Source organism: Phoca vitulina, unplaced genomic scaffold (assembly GCF_004348235.1).
Source record: "Phoca vitulina isolate PV1807 unplaced genomic scaffold, GSC_HSeal_1.0 scaffold52, whole genome shotgun sequence".
In the NCBI taxonomy this organism is placed as follows: Eukaryota; Metazoa; Chordata; class Mammalia; order Carnivora; family Phocidae; genus Phoca; species Phoca vitulina.
The window spans coordinates 9,985,544-10,011,252 of record NW_022589755.1 but is presented as its reverse complement, the minus strand read 5'-3'; the positions used below and the strand labels follow the sequence as shown (position 1 = coordinate 10,011,252).

Below are 25,709 nucleotides of genomic sequence, written 5' to 3'. Positions count from 1 at the left end.
GCGTTTAACCACATTATGTCGTTAAGTATTTATTGGTGTGAATATTTAATATTTATCCCATCCGCTGGATTGTCAGATCTGCGATAGCAAGATCTGTATCTGTTACATGGTATGTGCTCAACGAACCTTGCTCCAGCAGGCTCACCATGGAAATCAGGTTTTGTGTTGTTTTTTGGGTTTTTGGGGGGGTTTTTTTGGAGAGAGCCAATTTACCAACACCCCACTGAAAAATGGGTGCCCAGAGACTTCATGAAGCCATCCAGCTAGCCCTGTTTAAATACCTCTGGATTCTTTGTACATGAAAGAAGAAACACCCCTCTTTCTTATTTAGGCCACTGTTGCCTTAATTCCGTGGTTCCTTGCAGCCCGTCTAATACCCATGGATACATCTAACCCTAAGATTTACGCAATAAAGTCAAGGATTTAAATGACACTTGGTAAAACAAAGCTTGCATGACTAGGAGGGAGCCTGGACCACACGTAGGTGTGGAGGAATTGGGCCACAGTGAAAATGTGAGCCGAGAACAAGCAAAATCATACCCCAACGTCCCCCCAAGGGGGTGGAAAGTGCTAGTCAAAAGTAGGAGACGCAGGATAAGAAAATTAAGAATCTCACACCTGTTCTTATTCTGTGACTGTGTAGACACCACACACTTTGTATCCAGGTAGAAGACAAAAACAAAGAAAACCTGGAACTTTCCTCCTCTCTCCAGGCATTCCATACATCCCAGGCAGCCATATCGGTTGTCTTGAGGACCACAGGCAGAATCAAAGAAGGAAGAAGTGGAAGAAGGGTGATAGAATTTCTAGCTGTAACCTCTGGCCATAATTCCTCTCCATTTTCACATCCATTTTGCCAGGGTGCATTCCTCCTCAACTACGACTTTTTTTTAAAGATTTTATTTATTTATTTGACAAGAGAGCACGAGCAGGGGGAGCAGCAGAGGGAGGGAGAGAAGCAGTGGGGCTCAATCCCAGGACCCTGGGATCATGACCTGAGCCGAAGGCAGACGATTAACCGACTGAGCCACCCAGGCGCCCTCAACTACCATTTTTGATAGATTGGAGTGGCTACTCTAAGTCTACTGAGAGTTCTGGAAACCCACCCATGCTCCCCAGGAAGGAGCTGGTATCAAGTGTCAAGACTGATGTTCCCGGGAGCCTGGAATAGAGTGGTGACATCAGTCTCATATTTGTCTCCCATGCTTACCAGCAATGAGTCAGACTCTCTGTCCCCCAGAAGGGGACAAAAAGAACTTACTTCCGGTTCAAGACCTGCCCAAAGTATACCATGATCCACAATTATAGAGGCACAGCAAGATTCCTAGGCTACTTTAACAACATCTTGTTCATTCATTAACCCAACAAATATTTATTGAGGATCTTCTGTGTGACTAGATGCTGGACATGGCCCAGAACAAGACAGACATGGCCTCTTGCCCTCACAGAGTTCAAAGACTCCATCTCCAAAATCCAAAACTCCAGCCCATTCCTTACTGAAGTCCTCAGCCCTCCCTGCTTCCCCCCACCATCTCTTCCCTCTTGGAACACACCCAAACTCTCTTCCTCAAGCTCTCAAGCTTGCACTCTCCCTCTCTCTCTCTCTCTCTCTCTCTCTCACACATACACACACATACACACACAACTTTATAAGTAAGTTTCCTCTAAATTCCAGTATTGACAGAAAACATAATTGTATGTGCTAAGGTGGGAAAGAGGACTAACAGACAAATAACAGTCAGATCAAATAATTGCTAAAGCCATTCATTCATTCATTCATGCATTCATTCATCCAACATGCCTTCCTCCGGCCCCTGGTCCATGTAGAGCCCTGTGCTGGGTAGCACTGAGGACCCAGGGCTGACCACAGCAGCTGCAGCCCTGCCCTCCCAGGGCTCACCATCCAGTGGGGGAGACAGAACCATCCCCAGCAGTGACAACCCAGAGTAGTCCAGGCTGGGATGTGGGAGCCCAGAGGGGCCTCCAGATCCAGCCTGGGGGTCCAAGAGGGCTTCCTGGGGAAGGGGTCAGCTGTGCTGGAGAACACATTAAGATGATAAACAAGAGCAACCATGTCCCTAGAAGGTATTATTTATGCTAAAGTGTTTTATTGCATCATTCCTGTTTATTAACCCAAACCCTGGAAAGTGGATGCTATTATTAGGTCCATTTTAGAAATGAGGAAGTTGGGGAGCCTGGGTGGCTCAGTCAGTTAAGTGTTCCACCCTTGATTTCGGCTCAGGTCATAATCTCAGGGTCGTGGGATCAAGCCCTGAGTCTGGGGCTCTGAGCTCAGCGGGGAGTTTGCTTCAGATTCTCTCCCTCTCCCTCTGCCCCTCCCTGCCCCGAGCTCGCTCTCCTCTCTCTCTCTCTCTCTCAAATAAATAAATACATCTTTAAAAAAAAATAGAAATGAGGAAATTGAATTCTCACTATCCTGGGCCCTGCCTCCATGGAACTTAGCTTAGGAGGCTCAGGAACACCAGAGGAGAGATTGCTCAGCATGGGGCACCAGGAAGGCTTCTAGGAGGAGGCGCCAGCTCAGTCGTGAACTGAAGTGTGAGTGGCCATTGCCAGGTGGAGAACAGAGGAAACGTGTCCCGGTCTGAAGGTGAGCAAACACAGTTTATTTAGAGGGATGGCAAGGGCTTTGGTCTGGCTGACTTGTAAAGTGGAAGAAGAAGTGACATCATGCTGTCATCGGGGGCCAGGTCGTGTGGGAGCTACAATCCAGACCTTGTCCTTCATACAACAGAGAGCTGCCTCTCAGAGGGTATGGCTCTGATCAGTCACCACTGGTAGAAGCAGGCTGGGGAGGGCAGGTTTCATATCCTACCTTGGGCTGTGAGAGGCCTGCGGGATTTGAAAGGGAAGAAAGAGGGAACCCCCTTGGGGAGAGGTACCACTACACCCCTGCACCTCAGTGGACGTGGGGGTGGGAGCTGGCCGGAGATGACAGAGAGGAAATGCCCACTCTGGTGGCCAGCCTGTTCTTGGGGAAGGACAGGCAGGGTGGTGGCGGTTTGGGGGTTTCTTTCCATCTTTTTTCCCTCCTAACCTCAGAGTGTAGAAGATGAAAAGTCTGCCCCGGGACACCAAGAATAGTTTCTGCCATTTGTGGAACACCTGAACAAATTTACTTGTTTAACCATATAACTTACTTTCAAATAACTTATTTAATCATCACCACGTGGTTTTTAGATTCCCCTGTTTTACGGATGAGAAGAAAGGAGGCAAGAGAAATGATCCAGGTTGTCGAAGATCACCAGCTACTCCTAATTGGTGAAACCAGAATTTGAAGCAAAAGAGTCACACTCCGGATCCCCACTCCCTCCCCTTCCTTCCCTCTCCATGCTCTCTTTCCCTTCCCCAACTCCTCCCCTCTCCCCTCCCTCTTCTCTCCCCTGCCCACTCTTTCTGCCCCCCTCCCTCCCCCTTCCCCCCTACCCAGCCTCCAGTTCCTAGATCAGACCCTTGGGACAAAGCTTCGCATCTGAAATTGTAGAGGCTCCAGTTTACTGCCTTGAGGGTCTCCGGGGAGTAAGCACTGCACCGCAACCCTCTACCTTGCTGGCAAGAGCGCTGGCTAACAATTTGGCAATATCCTCCCAAACCACAAATGTGCATGCTCTTGGACCCAGCCAATCAGCTTCTAGGAATGCGTGGAACTGATTCCGTCCCACAGTCCCACACCGGGCAAATGGCGTGGACGTGGGTACTCGGGGAGCCACCCTCCGCACAGGCAAAGCATTGGAAATACCCAAAAGGCCCATGCACTGAGGACAGGTTCAAAACTGATGGTGTGTTCATGCGCAGGAACACTTTGACTAAAGGAGAGTGGTTTCAAGGAGATCCCAGACCGCCCCCAGGGCTCAGAGGTGGGGAGGGGTTCCAGGAGGGGCTGTCTAGGGAATGGTAGAACATCTTGCCTCAACCCACCCATTCCAACTGGCAACAATCTCCCCCCATCATGCCCTCACTGAGGTTCATCGAGACCTGAAAGAAGACATTTACTTGAATTCAGCGATTTTGATAGCATGGTGCTTTTGGCCTTCCCAAGTATTTATTGACCCAACTTTTTTGGGGGGGGGGGCAAGGGAAGGCTAGGAATACTAGCCACCGAACGCCCTCCCCCTCCCACTGACCCTCCACTCATCCTAGCCCCATCCCTGAGACCCTCCCTTTTCTTGACCCTATCTCTTGCTGCATCCTTAACCTTCACCCCATCCCTGACCCCGGGCTCTGCCTTGACCCCACTTTTGAGCTTCTGAGGGCCTGTATCATTCCCTTTACATGACGTTGTTTAAGACCAGGGCTCTGATGGCTTGTTTTCAGACCGAGGCTCCGTTCCTGTCAAAGAGGAGTCAGATGTCCAGTGGAGAAGAGTATGGGATGAGTATGGGAAGTATGGTGGGCCCCAAATCTGAAGCTCAAACATCAGTGGAGGAGGGGGCAGCCTCTGACCATCCAGAGCTCTGAGAGGAGGCTCCCCATGTGCAGTAGCTGGGGAGCCCTGGAGGAGGGGGAACCCCGGAGAGTGACAGCATGGTCCAGAGGAGGAACAGAGCAGGGGCCACAGGTTCCGGATTCAGAGATAACTCAGCACCCCAGAACGAGAGTGCCAGAAAATTCAGAGATTTCCCAGAGACTAGTGTCTATGTTTCCATTCAGAAATTCACCTACATCCAGGGCGAGAGACACCAGGCATGAGAACCACCCTCCCACAGCCATGCGCCATGAGTGGGCACCAGCTCCAAGTCAAAGACGTCAGCGGGAGACAAAACCCTCCAAACTGACCAAAGCCTAAAAGGGGAACTGTCTAGAAAGATAGAGGGATGTCACAGAACAAGGGTCAGAGCTGCTAGGGGGTGCTGGTGGGGACCATAGCCAGAATGGGCACAGCTGGGGAGCAGGCAGTCTCCCAAGCTCTGTGTCTGAGTACTTGGCGCTCTGGGTCTCTCTGTCACCTCTCAATTCTCTCACATCTCACTCTCTCTATGCTTGTCTTCCTCTCCTCTCTTGGTCCCTCATACGCATCTCTTTCTTTGTATCTGTTTCTCTCTCTCTCCCTACCTCCCAGTCACTGCCTCTGAGTGTCTCTATTTCCCTCTCTCTCTCTCTTTCCCTCCATCTCTCTCTCATCCTTCTCTCTGTTGTATGTGGCTTTAGGACCATCATCACCAGACAGGATGGTGTTCTCTGCATTAATCTGTTAACATCTGTTTCCCTCCAGTAGAAAGTGGGCTTCACAGAGGCAGAGATTTTTGTCTGTGTTATTTTCTGCTGCCTTCCCTGTGCCCGGAATAGTGCCTGGTTCAATAAATTTATGTTGAATGGAGAATGGGTGAATCATCATTCTCACCAACATTATTATTCAGTGATAACCTGTAAAAACATTGATACTAGTTGTTATTGTTACAGTTACTGTCTATTGAGTACAAACTGTAATACCTGGAATTGGGCGAAGCAGTTACTTGCTTAAGCCTTACAAACCCTCCTGTGAGGAGAGTACTGTTATCATGTCCATTTCTCCGAGGAGGAAAGCGAGGGGAAGCAATTTGCCCAGCATGAGCCCAGGCCTTGTCTGCCTTCAGAGTCCAGAGGGTTTAGGCCTGTTGGTTAAGAACTCGGGATCTGCAGATGCCTGGGTGGCCCAGTCAGTTAGGCGCCTGTCCTCGGCTCAGGTCATGATCCCAGGGTCCTGGGATGCAGTCCCACATCGGGATCCCTGCTCGGCGGGAAGCCTGCTTCTCCCTCTTCCTGCAGCTTCCCCTATTGTGCTCTCTCTCTCTGACAAACAAATAAATTAAGTTAAAAAAAGGGGGGGGGGCGCCTGGGTGGCTCAGTCGTTAAGCGTCTGCCTTCGGCTCAGGTCATGATCCCAGGGTCCTGGGATCGAGTCCCGCATCAGGCTCCCTGCTCGGTGGGGAGTCTGCTTCTCCCTCTCCCACTCCCCCTGCTTGTGTTCCCTCTCTTGCTGTCTCTCTCTCTATGTCAAATAAATAAATAAAAGCTTTAAAAAAAAAAAAAAAAGAACTCTGGGATCTGTCCTGATTGTAGGTTGGAATGTCAGCTGTGGCACTTAGCCGCCTTGATCTTTAAAAAGTGAAGTCAGTCAGAGAAAGACAAACACCAAATTATTTCACTTAGGTGGAATTTAAGAAACAGAACGCAGGTAGCGGGGAGGGAAGCGACAGGCTCTTAAATACAGAGAAGGAACTGGGGGCTGTCAGAGGGGAGGTGGGTGGAGGGGGGATGGGGAAAACAGGTGAGGGGGCTTAAGAGTACACTTGTCGCGGTGAGCACCAAGAAATGTCGAGAAGTGTTGAATCCCTATACTGTACACCTGAAATTAATACAACACTGTGCTTGTTTACACGTCACGGAGAAAGAAGAAAGCCCCCGCCAGCTCCCCGGGAGCCTGGGTGGGTCTCTCGGGCGGCGGCGGCGCGCAGGCGCGGAGGCAGCCCGGCCCCGCCCCGCCCACTCCCCGGCCCCGCCCTCTCCCCCGCCCTGCCGGGTCTGGTGGTGAAAATCGGAGAACTCACGCGCCTGTTCGCTACCGCGCTGGGCTGCCGCGGATTCTAGGCTGCAGCTCCCAGGAGGCGGCGGCGGCGGCGGCCGAGGGAGAACGAGCCCAGCAGACCAGGGAGGAGGCTCGCCGGGAGCGGCGACCCAGCCGCCGGAGGAACCGAGTATGGTGTGGCCGCCGCTGCTGTGGCTGATGCTGCTGTCGCTGCTCTGGGTGACCGCGGAAGCCGGTGAGTGACACCCCCTTCCCCCCCCCACTCCCCCGCGGCGCGGCGGCCGCTGCTCCCCCTCTCCCTCCGCACTTGCGGGATGGTCGGCCTCCCCCGGGGCTGGAGGAACGAACGGGGCGGGGGCTCAGCCTCGCAGAAAGCTGCCAGAGTTCCTTACAGGAGAGCCATTAGTAGGAAAGTCCTAGCCCACAGCCGAGAATGAATGACTCATGCCCAGACACCTCACCTCCGGCTCCTGCTCGCTGTGGCCAGACCAGAACAGGCTGTGCCCGCTGACCTCGTCAGAGAATGCTTCCAGGGGCTGGGTCAAGAGGGCGGGGCACACAACCCGTTCCCCCTTCTGACCCCAAATGTATGGTTCTAAGAGCATGGCCATTCATTCCTTCATGCATGCGTGCGTTCATCCCACACTCGTTTACTGAGCGCTTACGGGGTGTGTCGGGCAGTGTTCCAGGCCCTGGGGATACAGCTCTGAAGTCAGACGGCCCTGGTTTCAAGTGAGCTTTTGGCATTTAATACCTGTGTGAGCTCAGGAGAGTTTCCTAAGCTCTCTGTTTCCCTAAAATGTGTTGCGGATGGTGGGGGGAGGTGGGGTGGAGATTCTACCTACCTTGTAAGACTGTGTCTTGGGAGGATGCTGAGCAAAGTCGGATGCACTCAGTAAGAACAATAATGATAATGATAATTCATATGAACATTATTAATACTGAATGCAGACTTGGGGAAGCCACAGTCGCTCATCTCATCGTTTCCCAAAAGGTGATTCCAAGAACACCAAGCACTTCTCCAGAAAAGAGGGGCCTGAGGCTTGAGGAGTTCACGGAATCTCAAGGAGATTCCCAGTATGAGTCCCACTGTAAGCTCCGTTTACAGATGAGGAGACTGAGGCACAGAGAAGGGAAGCGACTTGCCCAAGGCACCAGCAAGAAGTAGCAGGTCCAGTGAGTGAACCAAAATAGTGGACAGAGCCCCCTCTACCAGGACAGGAGAGCCTGGTGCCCAGGAGCCAGGGCGCAGGGTAGACCTAGGCAAGTGGCTTGACCCTCAGAGGTGCGCTTGACCTCTCTGTCCAGTGGGATGAAAATATGAGTGCACATCTCATGGGGCCGTGGAGAGGGTTGCAGGAGGCCACTTGTAAGGAAGCAGCTCAGTGTCTGGCACAGAGAAGGACCTGAGTGTGGCCGTTAAACTTCACCCAATGTCATCTTCATGGCAACCTTGCCAGGGAGGAGACCTGCCATCTGGTGGATGAAAGCACCAGAGAAGGAGCCCCACATGCCTAGGGCCACGCAGCACATCAGTGGCAGAGTGAGCATTCAGACCCACGCTAGCATGCTCACCACTCCCCGATTGCCTGTGTCCAAACCCTGCCTCCTCCACACAGCATGCTCCTAGCACCCCTGCCCGTTACCTCCCAGCTTCCTCTTCCTCATAACACAATAATATTCACCTTGACAGTCATTAGCACACGCTAATCCTCTACGTAGATTTCATTGCCTGGTCCACCCAGCAACCCTATTATGCTGTAACCACCCGCAGTTTACAGATGGCAAAGCTGAGACTCAGAGGAGTGAAACCACCTACAGCCAGACTCAAGCTGCTGAGTAGCAGTACGGGGGTTCAAAGAACTTACCTCCTTCCCACCTTCTCCACTATCTTTATTATTAATAATAAGAATGGATAGCATTGTGTTTATTTATAGCAGTAAGAGCCAGGACATATTGAGGACCTACTATGTGCTGAGGCCTGAGGCTGAAAGATTTTAATATGGAGCCTGGTGGGTTAGAGGTCAGGACTCCGGAGTGCAGACCGCAGGGTTCAAATCCCTCTTCTGCCATTTACCCTCTCTGTGACCTGGAGCAAACAACCGGCAAACAACCCTCCGCCTTGGTCTCCTCATCTATAAAGTGCAGCTGATGGTAGTGTTTGCTTCAAGGAGCTGTTTAAGGACTAAATGCTGGGAAATGTGTGAAGCACTCAGAACAGCCTGTAAGTGTTAACTGTTATTAGTCCCGCGTTACAAACTAGGAAAAAGAATCAGAGAGGTTAAGTAACCTGCCTGAAGCCTCACAGCAGAGGTCGGAAGGGATCCAAAATCCTTGGGTTATAATCGCCTCGCTTCTTGTGCCAGGATCCCCTACAAACCTTCTCCCAATCGGGGTCCATGCATCATCATCATCATCATACCATAGTTCATGGATCCTAAGACTTAGAATTTCTGCCCCTTTTCCCGCCCCTCAGTCGGAGGTGCTGTAACAGTGGTATTGGTGACACTGGGCAGATGAAAACGTTCTGGAACTAGATAGTGGTGATAGTTACATACACAACGTAATGCCACGGAACTGTGCACTTTAAAATGGTTTAAATGGCAGATTCAAATTTTTAACCACAGTATTGACCACAATTTAAAGCAGCAATGGGGAAATACGGTAATCACAGCGCAGCCAAGCTGCGCGGACGAGGACGGGTAGCAGCAGCCCCGGTCCAGCCCCGGAAGGGCCTCCCGGGCGCCCCTCGGCATCCAGACCCGCGTTTCCCCGCAGGGCCCGGGACGGTCGGCGTGGTGGCACCCGCGCAGATGCGCGGCCTCCTGGGCGACACGGTCGAGCTGCCCTGCAAACTGCAGCCGCTGGAGCACGAGGTGCACGTGACGCAGGTGACGTGGACACGGCGGGATGCGGCGGGGGACGACCTCAACGTGGCGGTCTTCCACCCCACACAGGGCCCCAGCTTCCCCGAGCCCGGCCGGTTGGAGTTTGTGGCCGCCAGGCCGGGCGAGGAGCTGCGGGACGGGTCCCTGGCCCTGCGGGGCTTGCGCGCCGAGGATGAAGCCAACTACACCTGCCGCTTCGCCATGTTCCCCGAGGGCAGCAGGAGCGCCCGCACCTGGCTCCGCGTGCTCGGTGAGCAGGGGAGTGGGGACAGAAGAGAGCTGCGGGGGGTGGGGTGGGGTGGGGCCGCTGGGGGAGGAGGAGGCGCAGGGATGGAGCGGGGAGATTCTGTGGGGACAAAAGGAGGAGATGGGGCAATGATAGCGGCGGAAGGGGCTGGAGGCTAGGAAGAGAGTTGGGATCCTGGAGAATAGGGTTAAGATCTTTTAGACTGAGGGCGGAGCATGGGGCGGGGGTGGCGGGTAGAAGGGGGGACAGGGAGAATCCTCCCCGGGGCCTGGGAAGCACGGAGGCCAGGGTTTGCCTCCCAAGGTGGCTACCACCAGCTTGGCAAATGCTTTCATCTCAGATTCTCCTTTCCTCGCCTGTAAAATACGGTTAGTAACACGAGTGCTGCCCTCAGAAAGCTATCCCGAGGGTCTCGGGAGTTTATCCAGCTGAACCTTAGAACAGGGGCCCCTGTGAGCTCCTGATGGCTGTCAATCATTGTTACTCCCTTTGGTGAGGAAGGGAGAGTTGAAATACACAGACGGGAAGGAGGCCGATTCTGACACCCAGCAGAGGAGGCTTTCCCCAGCAGGGGCCCAAATGCCCTCCCAGGTATTGTCATGGACGCATGGTTCATGTTCCTGAGAAGAACATTTCCCCTTTGAAATTAAGTCTCTGTGAAGTGGAGATCCCTCTGAGGATTAGTAAGAGTTGACTCACCGTTCTGTGTTCGAGTGGGTGCCTGGAACTGATCCAGGCCCTTACAGGACTGACTCCCCTGTGAAGTGCTTGGAATGGTGCCCACAGCACCCAGCCAGAGGCAGCACTTGTCATTTCAGCAAATCTGGGACTTCAAGTCTTCGGGATGAGAGTAACACAGAACCAGTGACTGGCCCCGGGGGGACCAGCTCCCGGCATCTAGCCTCACGGGCGCCCTGGGCTGGATTGGAGGAGGCTGGGCTGACTTTCCTGTTAGTGGGGCCTCTGCGGAGGACGGAGCGGGGGAATGAAGGATGGCAGCTCGCCGTGGCTTCAAAGCTGTTTTGGTGGCTCTCAGTGGCCCACTTCACACTGAAAGTGCAGCTGTCCCAGGTGCGGGGGGAGCTCTTAAAAGGTTACATGGGACTTCCGTCGTGGTTAGATGTGTGACCAGGACCACCCAAGAGAGCAAGCAAGACCAATTGGAAAGGTGGAAAAAATTGCAGTTTGAGATCTCTGCAGCTGAGATATCATCTTCTCTGGCTGCCGCCAGAAATTTAGTAGAGCAGAGGGGCACCTGGGTGGCTTAGTTGGTGGAGCGACCGACTCTTTATTTTGGCTCAGGTCATGCTCTCAGGGTCGTGAGATCGAGCCCAGCGTCGGGCTCCATGCTGGGCATGGAACCTGCTTGGGATTCTCTCTTTCTCTCAGCCCCTGCCCCATCCCTGCTCAAGCCCTCACTCATGCCCATTCTCTCTTTCTCTCTCAAAAAAAAAAAAAAAAAATTTTTAGTAGAGCAGAAACAGGTTGGACCCATGCTACTAGGAGATGATCAGACACTACCTGATTTCAAAGGAATATGAACAAGTCATCCTAATGCTGTGGCCAGAGGATTGGCACCAGAACAATTTCATTATCAAAATCTGAATCAAGCATTCTGGTTACTCCTGGACGGGGCGCCTCTGTTAACAATCTACCCAGCCAGGTAGTACAAGAGCAGAGAGGGTCTAGCCCTGGGGCCTGGACCGTTCCTGACTGCTTTAGAGTAGGCCACAGACACCAAGACCACCAGAGCGGGAGAACCAGAACAAACGTCCTTTTTGGAGGCATCGTGGGGCGCTGGCTGTGAACCTGAGGAGACCATCATGATAGGAGATGTCGGTGGGGCTCAGAATGTCAGCGTTCCGGGTATCTTAGGAACAACTGGGAAATATGGAGCAGCAGAGGAAAAAAAATTAATCTACCTCCTTACTTTGTGAGAGCTTCCCTTGGACTGTAGGCCACATTCTGGAGCATCTACCATGATACCTTAGGTGAATCAGAAGCAGCTGCAAACACAGCTTTTCATGTCTGGAATGAATCCCTCCCCAATTCCTTGCCAACATAGATAGACCTGGACCAACCCTCCTCTACTGTACATTAATTAGGAAGAAAGGTGTTGAATGGCAGCCAGTCCTTAAGCCTTGCCTATGTCTTTTGTTTTATTTTTGTGAAAGATGATGAGACCCAAAGAAAGGGAAAGCTGAGATTTTATGCCATGCCTTTTAAAATATTCATCAGTTAGGCAGGGCTGGGAGGGAGCATCTACCCCAGAGAGTCAAGTTCTCTGCTGCCTCCTCGCTGGTACACTGTGAATAAAATTGAATGGCGTTTTGCAAATTATAAAATAATGTGTTGAAAAGCGCGTTTGGCTGTAGTTTTAATACTGAGTTCAGCTTTGAAATCCCTCAGACGTGCCGAGTGAAGTACAAGTCAGGAAAAACAAGATAAATTGACCTTAAGCCCAAGTGATCAAGTGAATTTGCTTTAACAGATGTGGAAAACTAGATAACCGACTAGATTATTCCCAGCGCCTGTGATTTCTTTTTCTCTTCATTAGCCAGAGATGACTAATTTAAGTTTAGAAGCTGATTTTAACTTAAAATTTCCATGAAGAACCTATTCATTGCAGATGTCTATTATACTGTGTAACCATTGTTTTGGGAATTTTATGTAAAATTAAAACTACCAGGATTTTACCCCCCCCCCAAAAAAAACCCCACAACCAGTGAGTCAAATTTAAGAGAAATCTCCAGTCCATAATGACAGTACACTAACAAGTAATAATGAGGAAGGAACCAAGCGGAGCCCCAGGTTTGGGAATCACCAGAAGAATGAAGAAGAGATGGTTACACGATGGGTTTGGAGTCAGACCTCGTGTGAAAGCCCAGCTCTGTCCCAAAGAACTGTGTGACCTCAAGCCTGCCTCCCCTTCTCAACTTCCAGACCTCCTCTCCTCCATGAAGCCCTCCTTCATCACTCCCCCAACACTGGGGCACCCCTTCTGGGCTCCCCCATCCCAGCCTTGCCCGCTTTGGGTTGCCACTTTCTGGGGAAATCTGTCTTCCCCTTGGATTGTATACCCTCTGACGGCAGGGCTGGGGCTGCTTCGGGCATTGCTGGGTCCCCGACATTGCGCATCCTCCAGCCAGGCAATGTATTCAATTCCCAATAATAATAATAATAGCATTTACTGAGCACTTCTTATGCGCCAAGTACCATTTTAGGAGCTTTAGCTGCCTATTCTCATTGCCTGGGATCCTATCATTATCTTCCATCCATTGACAGACAAAGAAACTGAGCACGGACGTGCCCAAAGCCACCCAACGGCTCAGGGACAGAGCTGGGATTTGAACCCGGCCCTCCGGGCTGCCCCGTTCTGCTGCTGCGCTGTTTGTTGAAAGACTGCAGGCGGGGACTGACCGATCCCTTTTGCTCCTGTCCACAGCCCAGCCGGAGAACAAGGCTGAGACCCAGGAGGTCCCGCTCAGCCCGCTCAGCCCAGAGCCTGTGCCTGTGGCCCGCTGCGTCTCCAGTGAGGGTCGCCCGCCCGCCCGGATCTCCTGGTCACACCTGGATGGGAAGGCCAATGAGAGCCAGGTGCCAGGACACCTGCCCGGCACGTTCACCGTCATCAGCCTCTTAACCCTAACACCCTCAAGCCAGACAGATGGCAAGACTGTCACCTGCACAGTGGAACATGAGAGCTTCAAGGAGCCCGTCCCTCTGAGCGTGACTCTCGCCGTGCCTTGTGAGTGCACCCCAATGTGAGCAAGGACGAGGACCACTCCCCGACTGTCTCCACCCCCACCCCCACATTGTCTACATGGGGCCCCCTTGGACCACAAATACTGTCCTTCACTGTCTGTACCAGCTTCTGAGGCCACAGTCAATGCTGTAGCCCGGCTTGTCTCCCCTGGCCCTCCTGGCCTCTGTCTACACTGACACCCCACACTGTCTCTCCCGGCTCCCTTGAACATGGCCTACACACACTGCCTCCACCTGCTTCCCTAGGCAGCTGTCTACACTGGCCTTGCCCACATCGCTACGCTGTTTCCTGCATTGTCTACAACTCCCTTGTCCATTTGCTACACTGCCTCACCATCGTCTACACTGGGTGTCTGAATATTGCCTCCTGGGCAGTTGCTACACTGATTCCCTCCGGCACTGTCTACCCTGGACACACTCAACGTTGCCACTGGGTCTGAGGGAGGAGGGGATCAACACTGGCTCCTCTCCGTAAAAAAACACTCTGTCTCATTGGCCTTCCCCGTGAGGACCTTGGAAAGTGTTCCCTGTCGATCACATTTGGGATGGATCGACAGCAGCTGAAGCAGGGCCATCCAGGGTTCTTCCCAGCAGGACTCGTCAGAGTCTGGAATATGGTCCTGTGTGTTATGGGTGTCTAAAAGGCCTTTTCTAAGAGGACACCCATGGCATGCCAGGACCTGGCTACCCAGAAAAATGGCTAGAGAGAAACAGGTCCCCAGAAGCCTTCTCAGCACCCTGCTACCTCCCACCATGCCAAGGACTTCTGGCCTTCTGTTCTCTGGGGGAATCCATTGCCCCAGACTCCTCATGGGCCTCTCTGTCTTGGGCTGTTCCTGAAAACCCGTTGAGGCCTTTTCTCATTATGACATGATCCCACGTATCTTCAGGCCCCTGTGAAGGGTCCCTGTCTCTGAGCCTGTGTGTCTGTTTCCTCCAGACCCCCCTGAGGTCTCCATCTCCGGCTACGATGACAACTGGTACCTCGGCCACAGCGAGGCCACCCTGAGCTGTGACGTTCGCAGCAAACCGGAGCCCACGGGCTATGACTGGAGCACGTGAGTCCTGGGTGGTCCCAGACTCCCGGGTCTGAGGGAGGAGGGGGCTGGGGGCCTGGACCCCTGGGTCTGAGGGAGGAGGGGGCTGGGGGCCTGGACCCCTGGGTCTGAGGGAGGAGGCATCTGGGGACCAGAACCCCTGGGTCTGAGGGAGGAGGGGACTGGGGGGCCTGGACCCCTGGGTCTGAGGGAGGAGGGGCTGGGGGCCTGGACCCCTGGGTCTGAGGGAGGAGGGGCTGGGGGCCCAGACTCTTGGGTCTGAGGGAGGAGACAGGTACAAGAAAGTGAAAAGAGAGAAGTCGACTTTAGGCCCCAGTGAAATTTCTGTCTTGTATGCACAGTTTATGAGGAGGTTTAGTTCAGGTTCACCGTCACACCTGCTCTTTTCGGTTGTCTGCTGTGTGCGGGTCGGTGGTCACCTCATCCTGTGTGACCCCCACACTCCGGGCACAGGCAGCACCATCAGCGTGCCTGGGGTCGAGGATAAGTTGGGCCCCAGTAGGGACCGCTCTGCACGGGCCCCACTGCCACAAGGGCACCCAAGTGGCTCCCCATTGATCCTCTTAACCTCTGAGCTGTGCCACCTCCACCTCCTCGGTCACCTCACGTAACCCACTCAGTCACTTCCGACGGAGCAGGTGCTGTCCCCATTCTCTAGATGAGGAAGCTGAGGCGCAGAGCACTCAGATTTCCTCAAATTCATAGCAAGACTAGGCTGAAGAGTGGGGAAAGAAAAAGGCAAAGGGATTGATTGATTTACATAATTCGTATCAGGCTTTTGTTCTTATTACACAATAACGTGTGGCCATTGTAGAAACTTAAGACAATCCAGTTATAAGCAAGAAGAAGAAAATAAGACAAAGTCAGGTGTCCAGAAATACCCACCGTTACCCTTTGTTATATACCCCTCACACCTTTTATTCTCTACGCTTCTCAACAAAAACTGCCGTAGGCACCGTTTTGAAACTTTGCCTTGGTCTCAGGATCGCCTTCCCGCATCACAGCACGTAGGTCCCCACCCCCATTTCCCCCAACAGTTCGTCAGGGGAATCTGTAGACGTACAGAAAGGATGTAAGACTTTCCCAGCGAGCACTCAAGAACCCACCCCGTGGATTCTCCTGCTCACCTTTTACTGGATTTGCCCAGTCGCGTCCATCAGTCCGTCCCTCTCCCCATCCATCTGTCTTCTACCTGTTATGCACGTCAGAGTCCCCACAGCCCCCTTTTTGGTGCTGCTGGGATCCCATTCCATCCGATGCGCGTGCCATCAGTTACTTAACTAACCCCGGACATGGGATACGGGGCTCGCTCGTCCCCGCTTGCAACCACGCAGATGCCACGGTGGCGCCCATCCCCCACCGGCCACCCCTGTGGGTAGCCACAGCCGTGTCTCTACAGTCAGTCAAAGGAATCGCGGTCAAAGGTTTTCCAGTGGCGTTGGCAGACGCCTCTCCTTGTCCTGCCTCAAAGCCCGTGATCCAGGCTCGTGCGCCACAGGGCTGGGTTTCCGTGCCGGCTCTGCAGGACGCCCAGAATCCCATGCTTGCGTCTTCTCTGTCCACTAAACCGAAGCGTTTTTGACTGTGTGCTGTGTGCCAGATTGCACGGGCCAACGTGCCCCGGTAAATAAAACAGACCAAGTTCCCTCCCCTCCTGGTGCTTCCACTCTAGTGGGAGAGGGAAACAAGAAACAAAACAACGCTGTGAAGTCCATGGTGCGTCAGATGGGGATAAAGGGATAAAGGCTGCGGAAGAGGTAAAGCAGAGGGTGGGGACGCGTTGCAGTTAAAATCGGGTGGCCAAGAAAGGTGTCGCTAAGGTGACGTCTGAGCAGAGGCCTGAAGGAAGGGAGGATGAGCTGGGTGCGTACCCAGGGGAAGAGCATTCCAGGCAGAGGGAACAGCATGTGCAGAGACCCTGAGGTGGGAGCCTAACTGGAGTGTTCGAAGATCAACAAGGAGGCCACCGTGGACACAGAGGAGAGGGGAGAGTCACAGGCTGTGGTTGGTGGTATCTGCAGCCAGCGCATGGGGTCTGTGGCTGCGTAAGCACTTTGGGTTTACGCTGAGTGAGGCGGGAGCCACGGGAGGGCTCTGAACAGTGAAGGGATGTGAACAAGTTAGTTCTAACAAGATCTCTCCAGCCGCTGCATGCGGGAACAGAGGGGGGTGTGGGGTGGCGTGGAGGCAGGGAGCCCTGTGAGAAGGTGGCCGCAGAGGCCCAGGAGCAGCGGGATCAGCCCGGGGTGGTGGCCGGGGAGGCCTTGCAGAGCGGTCAGAGTCTGGAGAGGTTTTGGAGTTGGGCTGGATGGCACCTGCTGATAAGTGGGATGTGGGTATGAGAGGAAGAGTCGGGAAATTCCAGGGTTGCTCTCAGCTGAGATCGGAGATGGCATGAGTGTACAGTGAGAGTTCACACCTGCCGCTTCCTCCCCCATCTGTCTCTCCCAGGACCAAGGGGCCCCTGCCACCCTCTGCTGTGGCCCACGGCTCTCGACTCCTGATCCAGACCGTGGACGAGTCCATCAACACGACGTTCATCTGCCGTGTCACCAACGCCCTAGGGACTGGCCAGGCAGAACTGACCATCCTGGTCAGAGGTGAGGAGCCCCTTGGGTGGCAAGAATAGAGGGACCGAAGGAGGAGGTCACAGCAGGATTCCCTCTGAGGGAGGAGTTAGGAGGTGGTCCCTGGTTAAGGGAGTCCTCAGACACAAGAATGCTTTCTGATTCCCATCCTTCCCCTAAGCCCCCTCATGAAAGGACCAGTGGAGTCAGCTCTACTCTCTGTTAACTCACCATCTATACCATTGGAACTATTGTACAGCCCCCTGGATACACCCCCTCTGCAAACCCAGGCTTGGGTAGCTGTGTGAGGCTTGTCCCCAGGGACTCAGAAAGGCCTTTCCAAGCATCTGAGGCAGGAGTCTCTATCAACTGCAAATGATAGAAGCACAACTCAAAATAATCTAAGCAAAAAATGGGACTTTATTGAAAATGCACCTTCAGGTAGGGTTGGATCCAGATGCTCCAGCCATGAAACCCAGGAACTTCCCTTTCCATCTCTTGTCTCTGCTTTTCTCTGTGTTCTCAGGGAGGTGAGATGTCCCTCGGCAGTTACAGCCTCCCGTCTTACCTGTTTAGTAATCCCAGGGGAAAGAATACACCACTTTCATTAGCTCTAGCCAAAGTCCCAGGGCTGAGTGTCATTGGCTTAGCTGGGGTCCCGGCACCCCCGTGAATCTATCACAACAGCCAAGGAGAATAGAATGCTCTGATCGGCCAGCCCTGGGTCAAAGTCCCATCCTAGGAACCAGAGGGTGGAGTCAAGTCCTCCTGAACCGTGACCAGGAGAGGCCGAGCGGTAACTTCCTTAAAGGATGAGGAGTCATGTTTTGGGGGCAGGTGAAGACCCCAGGAGCCTCTGAACCTAACCCTGCTTCCTTCTTCTCTTCCAGAAGAACCTCCCAACCAGACGCTACAACAAGGCTTGTCCACCGAGAACATCATTATCCTGACTGTGGGAGTCGTGGTTGGTCTGGCCCTGCTGGGGTTCCTGATTTATTTCCGGCTATTCCGACGCCCCCGTGAGTCCCTCCTCTTTGGCATATCTCCTGCCTGTCGGCCATGAATGAGCATCACCACAGCCGCCATGCTTGGCCACCTACTATGATCTAGACTCAGCCCCGAGTACGGCAGCCTCCCGCTGAATCCTCAGTACCGTGAGCTTCCCCCATCTGACACAGGAGGACACCAAGTTCAGAGACTCCTGTTCATTGGATCGTTGATTCCTTTTTACAAATGTTTAGGGAGGAGGGGCCGCAGCTGGCGCCCTGATCCCAGCTCTTAAGGGCCTGATGCTCTTGACTGAAGGGCTCCGCACAGGCGGTTCCCCTGCCTGGACCACCCTCCCCACAGCTCCTTCTGGTGAAGCCCTTTGGCTTCGTAAGAAGAGCTGCAGAAGAGCTACGTTTTGCAGAGGACTTTCTGCGAGGCCGAGTGCCGAGCCCCGCTGTATAGATAAGGAAATGTTTGCTTGGAAAGAGGAGGTCTGCCAGTGGGAGGGCAGTTCTGTGGACTACAAAGCTCGTTCCCTCAGCCACTAAACCAAACTGCCTCCTCACGTCCCAGCTGGAGGCCGCCTCCTCCAGGAAGCCCTCCCCGATTTCCCAGAGTGAGCCAAGCACCTGCTCTGGGCTTCCCAGCCCCAGCCCTTGCCCACTCTGGGACATGCCACTGTGTGGGGGCTCACCTGTCTCTCCAGTGAACTGTGATCCCCAGGAGGACAGAGCTAGAACTGTCATGGTCACAGCTATGTCCCCAGCCCCGCCTACCACTTGAGGAAGTGCCAAGCGTGGCAGCTCCGGAGCCAGACTGCCTGTGTCTGGGCCCGCATTCTACTGCTTTATTTTGTCATCAAGGGCAAATGACCTAATCTCTTTGACTCAGTTTCCTCCTCTGTGAAATGGGAGTAAACATTCCTGATCGTGCAGGTGAAGCAGTTAGTGCAGCATTTGGCACATCGTAGGCCACGCAGTAGGTGCATGTAGGCTCAGATTACTGTTGTCGCCAGTATGATCTCCATGGTTAATAGGAGCTCCGTGAGAACAGGGATTCGGGGCTGTTTTGCTCGCAGCTATATGTCCAGCACCTAGAATGCACCTGGCGCAAAGTAGACATTTCCTATTTGCTGAATAAATCCCTGTTTGATGGTTGAGGAAACTGAGGCACAAAGTGTCAGTTGCCCGAGGTCACACAGCTCCTCAAGGACAGAGCTGGGATTTGAAACCTTCTATCAGGTTCCAGAACCCATGCTGAATAAATAAATATTCATTTATACTTGATAACTGCATGAATAGCTGGATGAGGCACGTACCCCAGTCCTGTTTTACAAATAACCACTGTGGAGAGTGGCTCCCCCATGTCAATAGCAGAGCTGGGACTGAGAATTCAAGGGGCTCTGCCACCCACATGTGTCCTCTCGCCATGCTGTCCAGCACTGTCATTCCTTTCTGACAACTTCTCCTCCTCTTTCCCTAGGTCGGAACCAGCACAGCTCTTCTGCTAATGGCGTAAGTGTGGTGGTGGGGCTGAGGAGGGTGTGGGGGTCTGCACGAACCCCAGTCTAATTGCATGGACATTCCCAAGGAGGGGACAGTCATCTCTGGGCACCTGCATCGCTTAGTCAAAAGCCAGCACGGTATCAGGAGCCGGGTCCCGGATCTTTTCTCCCGATGCCTTGAGCCGCACTTCCCGACCTTTCCTGCTGGGCAGACTCCCCTGAAAAGTTTGCTTTAAAAATGCAGCTTCCCAGGCCCTGCCCCGTGAGCATCTGGTCTGGTGGGTCTGTGCTGGGGCCTGGGGATCTGCATTTCCATAGGTGCCCCTTCCCCTCCCCACTCATGACCACACCTTAAGAAATGCTGCCCCAATCACTTCTTGGCCTTTTGGCTAAGATCAACTGAGGAGGCGCTGCCCTGACTTCCAGGGAGAGGGGAGGGGACAGGCCTGCACGCTGGGCTCCAGTGGGCAGATTCTGTTTGGAAGGGCCCTGAGGCTAAAGTCTGAATATCTGCCTTCTAGAATGCCTCCTATATGGCTGTGGACGTCAATGACAGGTCTATCCAGGATCCACTGACAGAGAGCACAAGGTGACAGCGTCAGGACTGTTGGAAAGAGACACTGTGGCTGGGGCGGACCTGGACCTCGCAGCTGGCCCCTGGCCCCAGGGGACAAAGTCTCCCTCCGAAGAGACTGGCCACCCTTCTCATGCCAGACCTCAAGAATGTCCCCTCCGCCCTGCATTGCAGTGGCAGGTGCAAGTTCAAGTGCCCCCATGACCCCTCTCAGGTGCAGTCATGTGCTGGAAGGAATCGCAGCACTCAGGAAAGCCGTTGTGCTCACGGTTACGGTTTATTACAATGAACAGATGAGGTTAAGGTGAAAAGCCTTAACCTGTGAAAAGCCACATGGGGCACCATCCGGGAGAGTCCCGCCACCAGCTATCAGTTACACAGACAGTGCTGATTTCTCCCAGCAATGATGTGTGACAGCACACAGAGTCTCACTAACCAGAGACGCTCACCTGAGCCTTGGTTTCCAGGTGGGGCCCCACAGACTATTCCAACTGCCAGAGAATTTTTGTAAGAATTTGATTTTCTGGCCTTGAGCTTCTAAATCTATGTATCCGTGGCATCCCTGTGGTGACAAGAAAGAGCCACCGACCCTTGTCCAGAAGAGAACCCGAGGCTGGAGCTCAGCTGCTCAGGGCTGTTCAAGAGCAGGAAAAATGGTGGACATGAACTTGAAGGATGTGAGGTCCTGCCACCTTCTGCCAAGACTCAGGTCCCGGAAGAGCATCTGTAGCCAGCGTGCTGAGCTTGGCAGGACCCCGGAGAATGGGAGCCAGTCACCCACCAAGGAAAGCAAAGTGTCAAAAACAAGGAGGAAGAGGTCCTGGGGGAGCAGAAGCCACAGCTGTGCAAGACAATGGACGGCCCTCAGACCAGGGAGGATACAGCCTAAGGTTCCGGAAGCAGAGCTGCTCAGATGCAACGGACCCGTTTCCTTTATAACAGACTCTGATCTCAGGATCAGGCACCAGAATTCCTCTTACAGCAAGACCCATCTGTTGGGGAAGTACTTGGCAGGAAATAAGACCATGGGCCAGGATGCTAAACTAGAGCATGAGGCATGAGCTGCTGTGCAAGAGGAAACAAGTCCTTGGGATCTGTTCTGGACAGAAGGGAGAGTGTGAACAGAGAAGAATGGAAGGAGTGAGGGGCAATGGTGTGGCAAGGCCCATCAGGGTCCACAGTGTCAGGGAGATGCTGCTACATAAACCCTTGTCCATCCCCAGCCACAAATACTTTATTAAACTTAATTTATTATACCTTGAGTGGCTGTGTGCAAGGGAGGGCTTTTGTAGGAATTGGGGAGGGGCTGAGTTTTGTGTGGATTTCCAGCATGTGGGACAGAACCAGAGGTGTAGGAGCAAGAACGTGAATCGGGGGGGGGGGGCGGGTGCGCCTGGGTGGCTCAGCCAGTTAAGTGACTGAGTCTTGATCTCAGCTCAGGTCTTGATCTCAGGGTCATGAGTTCAAGCCCCACACTGGGCATGGAGCCCACTTAGAAAAAGGCAGAAGAAGACCCCAGGGACGTGAGCCCCCAGGTTTCTCAGATGCCCTGGGGAGAGCTCATCTTATTTCTCTCTTAATATTTTTAACTAGGTCCTATATAAACATCCCCAAATCCAAAGTTATAAAAAGCATCAGGGGTCCACTTTGAGTTAATTTGCACATAGAGAATAAGGTGAGGGTCCAGCTTCATTCTTTTGCTTACGGATATCCAGTTTTGCACAACCTTGTGAATGTGATTAAGGCCACAAAACTGTACACTTAAAAATGCCGGAAATGGCCAATTTTTGTCATCTCTATTTTCCCACAATTTTTAAAAATAATGTAACATACCAAAAACCACCAAATAGTACATCTTATTTTTTTAAAGATCTTATTTATTTATTTATTTGACAGCGCACAAGCAGGGGGAGCAGCAGGGAGTGGGAGAGGGAGAAGCAGTCTCCCCGCTGAGCAGGGAGCCCGATGGGGGACTCGATCCCAGACCCTGGGATCAGGACCTGAGCCGAAGGCAGACGTCCAACCAACTAAGCCACCCACGCGCCCCCCGAATAGTACATTTTAGAGGGGGAGTTATGTCACCACAAGCTTAGTGGCTTCAGACACAAAATTCTCTTACAGCTCTGGAGGTCAGAAGTCCAGAGTCTTACCGGGCTAAAATCAAGGTGTCAGCAGGGCTGGTTCCTCTGGAGGCTCCGGGCGAGAATCCGTTCCCTGCCTTTCCAGCTTCTAGAGGTGCTGCCAGCATTCCTTAGCATACAGCCCATCACGTGCCTTTCCTCCTCCTGCTCCCTCCTCCCTCCTTCCTCCTCTGACATCCTTGCCTCCCTCTTCCCTTTAAAGAACCCTGTGATTACACCGGGCCCACTCGGGTCATCCAGAATAAGCTCCCCATCGCAAGGTCCTGAACTTAATCACACCCGCAAAGTCCTTTCGCCATATAAGTGAACATACCTTATCTACCACTCCCACCAGGATAACCATGGCATTGCTTGTCAGGTGAGGTTATTGCACAGAGAACAAATATATGTTCTTTTTTCCATACTAGGTAACATCTCAGACACACAGTTCTGCACCTTACTTTTATTACTAGGGTTTCTGGAAATTCTGAGAGAGTGTCTTCTGTCTTTTTACAAAAAGCCACATAGTGGGGCGCCTGGGTGGCTCAGTCGGTTAAGTGTCTGCCTTCAGCTCAGGTCATGATCCCAGGATCCTGGGATCGAGTCCTGCATCGGGCCCCCTGCTCATTGAGGAGTTTTTCTTCTCCCTCTGCCCCTCCCCCCTCCACTTGTGCTCTCTCTCTCCCAAATAAATAAAATCTTTTTTTTTTAAGCCACATAGTTGGACACCTGGGTGGCTCAGTCGGTTAGGCATCTGCCTTTGGCTCAGGTCATGATTCCAGGGTCCTGGGATCGAGTCCCACATCGGGCTCCCTGCTAAACAGGGAGCCTGCTTCTCCCTCTCCTATTCCCCCTGCTTATGGGTGCACACTTGCTCGCTCTCACTCTCTCTCTCACTGTCAAATAAATAAAATATTTTTAAAAAAATTTTTAGGGGCGCCTGGGTGGCTCAGTTGGTTAAGCAACTGCCTTCGGCTCAGGTCATGATCCTGGAGTCCCTGGATCGAGTCCCGTATCGGGCTCCCTGCTCAGCGAGGAGCCTGCTTCTCCCTCTGACCCTCCCCCCTCTCATGTACTCTCTCTCATTCTCGCTCTCTCAAATAAATAAATAAATCTTTTAAAAAAAAAAAAATTTTAAGCCACATAGTAAGTACTCCACAGGGGGACATCCAGGACTTTTTCAACCAACCCCTTATTGGACAGGTGTTTGTAGTATTTCTGCCCCTTTACCCCTGGAGGTGAAATTGCTGGTCAAAGAGCATGTGCCCCTGCTGTTGCAACAGATACTAACAACTTGTCCCCATAGAAGTCTCTGTTCCCGGCAGTGATGGATGCGACCACTTGTTTCAGTGGGGGAAACATCTGTGGATTCCACAAGAGCCGGGAGTCGAGAGTGGACCCTGAATTTTGGTGTAGGAGTTGTATACACTTCACACACGATTGAGAGAACCACGATCATCAATACTGGACAAGGAAGGGGAGGGGGTCTGATGGAGAGACTAAAACATCCCAAACCCTCCATCGGCACTGCTTGGACTTGGAAGAAGAGGAGTTCCAAGCCGATACTACCCCACCTCGAGGAGCTTCAAGGTTCTGGAAACCTCTGGGTGGCAGACGGCTCAGGCTGAGGATACTGGGCTATTTAAATCTGAGTGAATTTCACTTCCAGGCAGGTACCCAGAAAAATTGAAGCTAGGTCATCAAACAAATACCTGCACACGAATGTTCACAGCAGCACTGTTCCCAATGGCCAATAGTGGAGACATCCCAAATGCCCGTCAACAGATGGATGGGAAACCAAATGTGATCTATTCACACAGTGGAATGTTATCCACGAGAAAAGGAGGGAAGCACACACACACGCTACAAGAGGAATGAACCCTGAAAGAGTGAAAGAAGCCAGACACGAAAGGCTGCAGAGTGTAGGATTCCGTCTATAGGAACTGTTCAGAGCAGGCAAACCCATGGAGACAGAAGAGAGATCAGCGGTTGCCAGGGCCTGGGGGAAGGAGGTGACAGGGAGCGACCACTTAACGGGTTCAAGGTTACCCTTTGGCGTGATAAAAAAAAATGTCTGGAAATAGAGGTGATGGTTGCACAACACTGTGAATGTACTAAATGCCACTGAACTGCACACTTTAAAATGGTTAAAATGAGGGGCGCCTGGGTGGCTCAGTCGTTAAGCGTCTGCCTTCAGCTCAGGTCATGATCCCAGGGTCCTGGGATCGAGCCCCACATCGGGCTCTCTGCTCAGCAGGAAAGCCTGCTCCTCCCTCTCCCACTCCCCCTGCTTGTGTTCCCTCTCTCGCTGTCTCTCTCTGTCAAATAAATAAATAAAATCTTTAAAAAAAATTAAAAAATAAAATGGTTAAAATGAGGGGCGCCTAGGTGGCTCAGTCGGTTAAGCATCTGACTCTTGATTTTGGCTCAGGTCATGATCTCAGGGTTGTGAGATCGAGCCCCATGTGGGGCCCCATGCTCAGTGGGGAGTCTGCTTGAGATTCTCTCCCTGTCTCTCTGCTCTTCCCCTCTCTCTAAAACTAAAAAATATAATATAATATAATAATATAATATAATATAATATAATAAATATAATATAAAATATAATGGTTAAAGTGATCAATTTTATGTGTTAATTTTACCACAATTTAAAAAAAACTTTAAATTTTTATAGACAAAAAATGTTTCCATTTCCCAGCTCTTAGGGGCAGAATTTTTAGGAACCAATTAAATTCATGAAGTGAAGGATGGGTGAATTGTAAAGAAAAAAAATAGTATCTTAACTTTTTTTAAAGATTTTATTTATTTGTTAAAGAGAGCGCACAAGCAGGGGAGTGGCAGACAGAAGGAGAAGCAGGCCCCCGCTGAGCAAGGAGCATGATGGGGAACTTGATCCCAGGACCCTGGGATCATGACCTGAGCTGAATGCAGCCGCTTAACCAACTGAGCCACCCAGGCATCCCGTATCCTAAATTTTAAAGAAAACAGTTATTTAACGACCCCCGTTAAAGCACAATAAGGCAGACTTTCTTCAAGGGGAGGGGCTGTTGCAATAGGATCACAGCAATGGGATCTTGTGGGGGACTGGCAGGGGATTAGACTCAGCTCTGAACACAGCAGGGGCAAGTGGGACTTTATAACCAAGGAGCAGGGGGTGGGGGTGCAGCGGGTGGGACTTTACTAAGAGGTAACATCAGGGATAAGGGGGATCCTGGCTAACCTGACCTGACAAGATTCTTGCTGAAGGCAGGCCAGGGTGATCAGACATCACCCGGAGAGTGGGGGGTTAGGGGTGGTGGCTGAGGAACCTGATCAGACGTGGAGAGCAAGCAGCTATGAAAGGTGGGTTAACTGTCCAATTAAACTGACTTAGGAGGATACTTGCCAAAACTGGGCAAAACAGACATGAACACAGAAGTCCAAAACTCAGGCTTCGTAGGAAGAGTGCATGGGAGCCTAGGTCGAGTCCA

General features: G+C 52.4%; 1 protein-coding gene and 1 pseudogene across 1 annotated transcript; both read left to right on the top strand.

Moving 5' to 3' along the window:
- The first annotated feature begins 6,528 nt into the window (after positions 1-6,528).
- On the top strand, positions 6,529-21,508 carry PVR (PVR cell adhesion molecule). The gene is made up of 8 exons (XM_032388460.1): positions 6,529-6,761; positions 9,305-9,664; positions 13,107-13,409; positions 14,367-14,484; positions 16,936-17,084; positions 17,942-18,070; positions 19,524-19,555; positions 20,067-21,508. The coding sequence occupies exons 1-8, from the start codon at positions 6,698-6,700 to the stop codon at positions 20,136-20,138; spliced, it is 1,227 nt and encodes a 408-aa protein (XP_032244351.1). The 5' UTR covers positions 6,529-6,697; the 3' UTR covers positions 20,139-21,508.
- Positions 10,082-12,464, top strand: LOC116622196 (annotated as a pseudogene).
- Positions 21,509-25,709: the final 4,201 nt, after the last annotated feature.